This window comes from Pinus tabuliformis, chromosome 9 (assembly GCF_031772625.1).
Source record: "Pinus tabuliformis cultivar Carrire ecotype Pingquan chromosome 9, CPIR1, whole genome shotgun sequence".
NCBI classification, from domain to species: Eukaryota; Viridiplantae; Streptophyta; class Pinopsida; order Pinales; family Pinaceae; genus Pinus; species Pinus tabuliformis.
The window spans coordinates 1,578,439,577-1,578,448,622 of NC_142307.1; the positions used below are offsets into that span (position 1 = coordinate 1,578,439,577).

Below are 9,046 nucleotides of genomic sequence, written 5' to 3' on the forward strand. Positions count from 1 at the left end.
TAATTTACAAAATTAAAAAATAAACAATATTACATTAAAAATAAAACTTAATTTTTTTAGTATAATTTTTGAATAATATTAAAAAATAAAAAATTTACAAATAAACAATATTACACTAAAAGGAAAACTTAAAAATTTTAATTAATATCTAAAAAAATTTAATATAAAATATATTTTTTAATACTTAATATATAAAAAACCTAAAATATTAGATATCGTTTTTTTTAAAAAAGAAATGTGCGCACATATATATATAATTTCAATATCATATTTCAACGATCTCTTTGTATATAATAACCAATTAAATTTTAACCTATCGAAACAATTTGGACAAGTCTTATTCTACATAAATAAATAAAAAATACAAGGTAAAAACATGCTTTTCACTATATATTGATTTATCACCGCCACCATATGCATTGTATTTCAATGCAACTAAATTCATTTTCCACAGAATTTCGTCATGAATCAGTTGAGATCTCATATAAGCCTCGACCAGGACTTTAGGTAGAAAAATAGAAAAAATGTGTGGATGCCCTTCCCGTGGAAGAGACGCTCAATGTCTTTGCCAATTTTCCTAAGATTCTCAACGTATCTGAGATTCCAATCCAACAAAGCGTCATGGCTGTCCACCACGACCAGCGTTGGGGGAAGGGGGAGGACGGAGATATCATTCGACCCAAATACATTGCAGGCGAGATGGTCCCTGTTGGCACCATAGACATAAATGTAATGCCTTCCAATGCCAGTCAGAGTTGTTGATATTGACGATGGGAGCTCTCTGAAGTCTGAGTTCAGAGGGCGTCCTCTCCTCCCCACCGAAAAATGGGTGCAGAAGCACAATATCCACTATTCTCACTCCCTTCATAGCCATATCCTTCTGCGCCGAGACCCTGCAACCCACCTGGTGAACTATGTTCACACCTGCACTGTCACTCATTAGAAAACAACGAGATAGATCTGCATTACCTGGGAGTTGGGCTCGACCGCTGTCCGAGCACAGCCATGTGATGTCACCAAAGCAATCTTTGCATGGAATGGGATATCGATACTGTGGGGAGGACCTACAATCCACATAGATGATTATAACTTCGTGCCTCCTCGCTAAGTGCCTCCAGAATATTCTGTGTAATAGAAAATGGCGAGAGAAGCTAGAGAACCTGCCACCATGGAAGTAGAAGATGACAGGAAAGCGGGACCCCAATTCCTCTTTCTTTCTTTTCTCCTCCGACACCTTCGATTCCCCATCTCGAGCACGAACAGATGAACCCAGACTCCCATCTTGGTATCGATGACGAAGTCCTTGGTGTGAACTCCGTGTGGGCATGCTTGTGGTCTGCAGTCAGCTAATTGAGCTCAAAGCCGAACGTTATAGCATTGAAGTCTGTAGGATGTTGCTGAAGTTGTAGCTCGTCCTCCCCAGCTTGCGCTCGCGTTTGGATTTTAGAAGGTGGGTTAACAAATTCGAAATTCGAATTCGAATTTTAGAGCGCCATTATACAATTCAAAATTTGGAAGATAGTACGCATTAATTATGTGTTGAGTTGACAGCGTGGAGTATACATGGTCATGCCCTTTCATCCATACAAGAGTATGAATAGGAACGATGTATGCATACATCCGCAGGCGGAGTATTGGGTCCCGCGTATGTCACCGGAAACGCGAGGTCGCCCGCCGGAGTTATGTATTGCATTTCACTGACGTGCACCACATACATAGATGGTAAGGGTATTTATGACTCAATATATGGCTGGTTAGCCCTTGCCCTCCGGCGAACACCTTGTGTTTCCGGTGACGAGCGCGGGACCCACCAACTGCAGCCCCCCATCTCGAACTTGCTGTTGTCGACCTCCCCTCGCGCCAAAACGCGTTCGAAATCGGTCTATAGCGGCCTCTGCAACCCGGATTGACGCTGCACATTCCTGTTACATGATGTGGTAATAATTCTTACGTTACTGTTTTGGTAAAATTACAGTAAGGTCTCTAGAGATTTATCCCGTTCTTGCTGCAAATTGGATGGATATAGACGTTCTTGCTGCAAATTGGATGGATATAGACGTTCTTGCTGCAAATTGGATGGATATAGACGGTGTTGTGAAATGTAATGTTTTATACTTTAATCTTGCTTTAACAGATTGGAATGCGGATTGCGCTTGGGACTCTTTGTGGGCAAGCTGTTGGCGGAAATAAACACCATATGCTCGGAATATATCTCCATCGCTCTTGGATTGGGCTCCTGGGATTCGCAGTTCTTCTTCTTCCCCTGTTTTTGTTTACAACCCCTATTCTCAGGCTCCTGGGACAGTCTGAGGATGTCTCTCAACTATCAGGGAGAGTAGCACTGTGGTGCATTCCTCTTCATTTTTCATTTCCATTCTATTTTGCCATTCAGAGATATTTAATTTCACAGAGAAAGAACAGTATCATAGCATGGTCAGCTGCAGTTGGAACAGTAGTCTCCGTTCTGTTAAATTGGCTCTTTGTTTTGAAGTGGAATATGGGCCTCAACGGGGCACTTGCCTCACTAGACATTGGGTGGTGGATACCTGCTATTATCCAATTCCTGTATGTTACCTGTGGAGGGTGCCCACTCACATGGACTGGATTTTCAAGGGAAGCTTTTTGTGAAATTTGGCCATTTCTAAAACTATCTGTTGCATCTGGTGTCATGCTATGGTAAGTACTTTTGAGCTTTGAATAACGTATTTATATGACTAGCTTATCTGAGGATATCCCTGTTTACCCACTGCAAAACCATTATCCATTATGCATTGGGATTTCTAAGGTTTTCCATTGTTATCAACAGCTTGGAGATTTGGTATTACAGAATTTTGGTTCTGCTGACAGGACAAGTAAAGAACACTGAAGTTCTTGTTAATTCCCTCACTATTTGGTAAGCAAATTGGCTTTAGATATCTCTATTTCATTTTTATATGATACAGAGAAAACCATTAACATTAATTGTGAAAAAAGATGGAGTAATCTACGCTATGAATCAGAGGTACACTGTCCACTATGAAGTGGGCATGTAGATTAGTGTCAGCGGAGGTAGCAATCCACATATGAATCCAACCAGTGTTCAGTATGAAATAGGTATACAAAATGAAACAATCACAATCTGCTCTGTCAAGCCACAGATTGGCTTGAGAAGGGCTGCAAAGTTCAATTCCAATCACAGTTTGCTATGCCAAGCCACACATCGCTTGAGTGGAACCACAGAGCTCCATTCCAAGCCTGCAGTACAGTTTTTGGCAACACAAGTAATTACTTTCATGTTTTAATGAAAAGATAAAGCAATCGCAATTTGTCAAGTCAATGAAATTATAGTGGTCGATTTAGCTATTACAGAATAAGAGGTTGCATTCATGTTAAACTATATTGTGTCTGAATACCTTACAGCTTGAACATCAACGACTGGGAATTGTCTATACCGCTTGGATTTCTTGTTGCAACCAGGTAATTCCTCAAAAACTTTAAACTTTAAGAGCACCTTTGTAAGTCAAGACTGATGCAATAGAAGCCCCAGCATCTGTTGAAGAGTACCCTTACATTCCCTTGAACGGTTGGATGCAGTGTGAGGGTGGCCAACCAACTTCGAGACAACAGCAAGTTCGAGACGGGGGGCCGCGGTTGGTGGGTCCCGCGCTCGTCACCGGAAACACAAGGTGGTCGCCGGAGTCCAGTTCCATGGATATACGACATAAGTCCTGGGGGCGCATACATATCTTTGACATACATAGCTGGCGCAGCATTTAATACACAATATATGGCTGGTTAGCCTTTGCCGTAACTTGTCAATGGATATTAAATGTTCTTTTCTAATTCGTGTGGTTTATTATTTGGTGAAATTTGTAATGGTTTTTTATTCAGTTTTTACAGTAAATTAATTTGTTGACAAAAACAATCATTAAAAGATAAGTGAATAATTACTAAATTAACTATAATAGAATTTTCACACTTTACTTTTTCATGTCAAAAACCATCTCCGGTGTGATCTAAAGCTTCCTACTCCAACTCGAACAAGCCCTCAAGGCCCATCATGAGTCACTTCTTCAAAATTTTGATGATATGCATAAGTGGAGAATTTTTTTATTTTAAATTATCTGAACTCTAATCAATAGTTAAGAGAATTAGTTTCCCTAGGGAAATAGTTTCCCTCGAGGGAAATTGAGACGAGACATTAAATAAACAATGATATTTTGTTGATGTATAACCAAATTTTAAGACAATACAATCTAAATTCACACAAAAAAAATTGGTTTATTGCAAATTTTATTTGTCAATATTATAAATTTCTTAATATTCATTAAAATTCAAGACTCTTTAATTATAATAATATGTTTATCCCTTTGATAAATGTGGGGATCCTGGCTCATTAGATTAAAAGGTCATTTAGAAATTGTTGGACACCTAATCCTCTAAGGGTTGGTGTGGAAGCTGAACAGCCAAAAGGAGTCCAAGAGACCAATTGGAATATGAATCCAAGGGTCACACCATGTACTATAAATGTATATCATTTGTTAATAATAAATGCACTCTCTTGTTTATCATTCATATTCTGTTGCTGCCATGTGTGTGTTTAACATGGTATCAGAGCAGGCGATCTCCTGCCCTGCTCAACTGTGAGCCACTTGTTTTTATGGCCCTTCTGTGCATGCTTGTCCTGCAGCTTTGCCCATTTTCTTGATATAGAAAAACTGACATCTTTCCCTCATACCCAGGTGCGCAGGTCTTAAATTAATTTTCTGTATTGTAACTCCCTTCTACCATTGTTTTCATAAATTTGTCCTGCATTTCTTGCAGTCTACCATATTCTTGATTTCTCTGTCCTCTGCCTGATAATGTGGTGTGACGCTTGGTATATTGGAGGAATCCAGTAGAATCATTAGTGCACACTCAAGGCATTTTCTGGGCCTTTCAGCGCTGTTGCCTATCTTCACTGTATTGCATCACTACCGCAGCCAATCACCAGTTGGTATTAAATTTGATGGATTCACATCTGGTCGGTGGTAAATATAAGACTGCAAGCGCTCGCCCCTCTCGGAGATAACCTCCACTATATCTCTCTCATAAAGATCAGGAAAATATTCTCTTCGTTCAAATTCATCCAGCAACCTTGTTATACCCATAGAATCATTTATAGAAACAACCTGTCCAGTTTAACCAAAGCATGCCTGACATCTCCTGTACTAAATGAATACAGGCGGCTGCCAAGTAGCCAGGCTCGCTTGATCTACAACCCCGGAAGGCTCTGTGTATTGTTGGGAGCATCAGGCCTTGAGTCTCCATATAGAAATATGTAATTGGGTGCTCGAGAGGAAGAATGGGAAGAATTCACTCCATTGCTGCTATTACTATTGCCATTGACATTGGGACAACGATCCCAATTTTCTCAAGCAGCCTGAGCCATGGTAGCTGCCATTGTCATTGACACAGCGATCCCAATTTTCTCAAGAAGCAAACCCAGATATCGACCTTCCAGCTGATTTGATCCTATGACCAATATGCTACTTCATTGAGCAAAAAGCAATTTTGTTCACGTGAGGTATAGCGATTGAAGGCCGACTGTGGAGTGACATGAGAAAGGTGATGGCGTGATATGCATACGCTGCTCCTCGGTCCATACGCTGCTCCCATACGCCCATGGTATGATAGCCCATAGTCCTGTCGCTGCTCCCATACGACTGCTCTTCGATACTTTGTCCATACTTTAACCAGTAAACCACCAGGAGCCATGAGCTTTGAAACAGAACCCCAATACATAATCCTTTTAACTGCACCATCAGGATGAAGTCCAATTGCATCTAAAGTCCCATTATCATTAACAAGTCTAAACTATCTCTATAATTTGGATTCCAATATATCATCTGCCAGGAAGTTGATATTGGTAAATCCATCCCAAACAGCAAGATTTCTAACCAATTCCACAACCGCTTCACTGTAATCCGTTCCAGTCAAGTTTGAATATCCTTGCTTTGCAAGTGCATGAGGGAATAGTCCATTCCTTGTTCCAATATCAAGGACACATTGTATAACGTTGTCTCTGCTTCAAACTGGTGGCCTATGTTGGTATTGTTTCCCTTTTGATATCTGCTATCATAATTACCTCCTCCCATAGTGCGTGTCACCAGAGTTGGCATGAGAGGGATGTGCCAAAGGTGCAGGAGCATGTTTTCCTTCCATGTGATCCATAGCAAAAGAATTCAACTATAAGGATTGGGAATTCAAACAGAGGCAAGGGGATGCAGCTATTAAGCGCACTAGGGCGTTTATAAATAAATTATAAACAGAAGGTGTAAGCAGGATGTGCTTACAGATTTCAGGATGTCCATTCAAATTTCACTGAGAATTTTATTCTCTACACATTATATTGAATGTTTGTGTTGACTAATCTCCAGCAGCCTTTGCGCATTGAAACTCCTAGTTAACATCGTTCACTGGACCCATGGAACGTGCAGTACTATAAACTTCTGGTGGTGCAATATATGGTGGCACACTGTCAGAGTACAACATACTGGTCTTGGGATCAACAGAAATAGTTATCCCATCAGTAGCTCCAAAAATATATGGTGTATCATCATACCAAGTTCTGCTGAGATCTGAATCTTCAACTGGTGAAAGAGATTGTCCTCCATTAATATATGTGATTGTTGAATTCAGTGAAGCCTGTCACTTAAAACTGTTAGGAACGCCACAGAAAAGTATAAAGAGCACAAAAATCACAAATGCCGCTTTTCCCATTTCCATTGCATGGATAGAGGTTTTGAATCCATAGTTCTAAGCATTGTTCCCTTTCTCTTTTTATCAGGCTTTATATATTAGGATATTTGTCTCTTAAAATCCTATGGTTGCTGCTCATTCTACATCAACATAACTATGAAAAAATTGGGCTAGACTGGGAAAGGATTGGTGCAGCCAATATCTTGTGTGGTGAAATTCTTATTTATGAACATCATGTTTAGTTTAGCAGAAGAGTTATAGCATGTGGGGTTTTGGATATTTGAACTAATTTGGAGATTGGAGACTATTGAGAGCTTCTTTGTCTTGGCATTGTATTAGAGTTTGGAGTGCGTTGAGGTCCTCATTATTTTACTATATTTTTTGAGGTTAAAAATGGCTCCAATTGGTGCAATATTAGAGTTACTGGACAATCTGATACTCTCTACTATGGATAATACAATCAAAATCAGCAAGGATTTTCTCACCGATATTCATAGTTGTTTACAAGATGTACATGACAAGATTGAATTTTTGCAGCTTGAATCTCAACTACAGCAAGCAGAATTACAACAATGGAGTCGTCATTCTGAACCTGTTTTTGTTTAGAACATTGAAACAACAACCCATCAGCAACAAGTCAATAATGTTACAAATTCAGATCCAGTGCCCAATGAAGCAGCAAAGTCACATGCAGATGCAGAAGTTTAGTTTGCACTTCCCAATCCCATCACCAGACCTTGGGAAGAGCTTGTCCACAACAAGCATAGAACAGGTCTTGGATATGATAAGGAGGTGTCCTTTCATATTTCAGATTACTCAAAACCCATTCAGTTTTAGAGTGATGGATTTCTTCATGACAGTTCATCTCCAGCTGTTCTAGATTCTGCCTCTCTTCCACAGCAATAGATTGTGAAATGCCAACACTATGACCGAGTTGGCCATCTGAAAGATCACTGTTTTGATCTTCATCCATGTAAGCATTGTCATAAAACCAGTCATTCTTCAAAACAGGTGTTTCAAAAGCAAGCCTCCTGCAAGAACAAAGGTTCAGTTTGGATGGATCGCTTCTTGGCAATGGGCATCAACAACCAAGAAGATATTCCAGTCACATGTCAGAACTTGTTCTAGAGTATTGAACAATCTTGCAGTTGAGTTTTCTCCATCATCTCACCTTGTATCTAACAGGGGGGAAGTGATGGTCATCTACAAGCTTCAAAGCCACATCAAGTGAGCCTGAGCCACAACCTACCATACCAGATTCAAAGTTGTAGCCAGAGACAAAGATGCCCCTAAGCATGACTTTAGTCGGTGATACCTCTTCAAAGAATTGGGGACACTTCCTCTAGCAGAAGACTTCAGCTTCTTGCCAGTTTCGGAAGAGTTCCAGGAATTTCATTAAGCATTCCAGAGTTGTTGGTCATCCTTAAACCATCACAGGTTGAGACTTCCCTTTTCAGGTTGAGGTTCTCCCTTTTATGCGGGGTGAGACCTCCCTTTCATGGTTGAAGGTTTCCCTCTTCAAAACATTAGGAGCACTTCCTCTAGCAGAAGACCTAAGTTTCATGCTAGGCTTGGAAGAGTTTCGGGAACTGCACTGAGCATTCCAGTGTTGGTGGTCATCCTTAAACCACCGCCCTTTATACCAACATTTCAAAGAGCACATTCACCCTAGTGCTACCATGCAATTTTGCATGTTTTGTATTACAACTTTCTTCTTGGACTCATACATAACCCTTCAGATTAAGGGGGGGAATGTTGGACACCTAATCCTCTAAGGGTTGGTGTGGACGCTGAATATCCAAAAGGATTCCAAGAGACCACTTGAAATATGAATCCAAGGGTCACACCATGTACTATAAATGTATATCATTTGTTAATAATAAATGTACTCTCATGTTTATCATTCATATTCTGTTGCTACCATGTGTGTGTTTAACATAAATAACCTTCAATTTTAATAATAATAAAATATTTTATTTGATAATTGTTTTAATATTTCGTCCAAGTTGTCCGCATGGGGTAGCTCAAGTGGCAATGGCCGTGGAAATGAAGTCTCACCGAATCGGAGATCTTGGGTTCGATTCTTGTGCTACCCTCCCTGGAAATGGGGTGAATAACGGACATGTAAAAACTCGAAAATGAAAAGGTCCCACCTAAACTTACAAAAAAAAAATATTTCGTCCAAGTTGATTTTTTAATTTTTTTTTTTTAAATATCATATTACATTTTTATATTAACATATTTTCAAATAACATTTTTATGTTTGTGCACATTCAAATTATACTATCCATATTAAAAAAAAAAAAAAAAAAAAATCTTCTCATAA

At 39.5% G+C, this 9,046-nt stretch overlaps 1 protein-coding gene and 1 pseudogene across 1 annotated transcript; one reads left to right on the forward strand and one right to left on the reverse strand.

The window, feature by feature from the left end:
• Positions 1-441: 441 nt before the first annotated feature.
• Positions 442-1,679, reverse strand: LOC149154719 (putative carboxylesterase 18; annotated as a pseudogene).
• LOC149154720 (protein DETOXIFICATION 27-like) lies at positions 1,611-3,778 on the forward strand. The gene is made up of 6 exons (XM_089444204.1): positions 1,611-1,791; positions 1,976-2,091; positions 2,135-2,676; positions 2,807-2,893; positions 3,400-3,456; positions 3,574-3,778. Exons 1-6 carry the CDS (start codon positions 1,611-1,613, stop codon positions 3,776-3,778), a joined length of 1,188 nt encoding a protein of 395 aa, XP_089300330.1.
• The last annotated feature ends 5,268 nt before the right edge of the window (positions 3,779-9,046 follow it).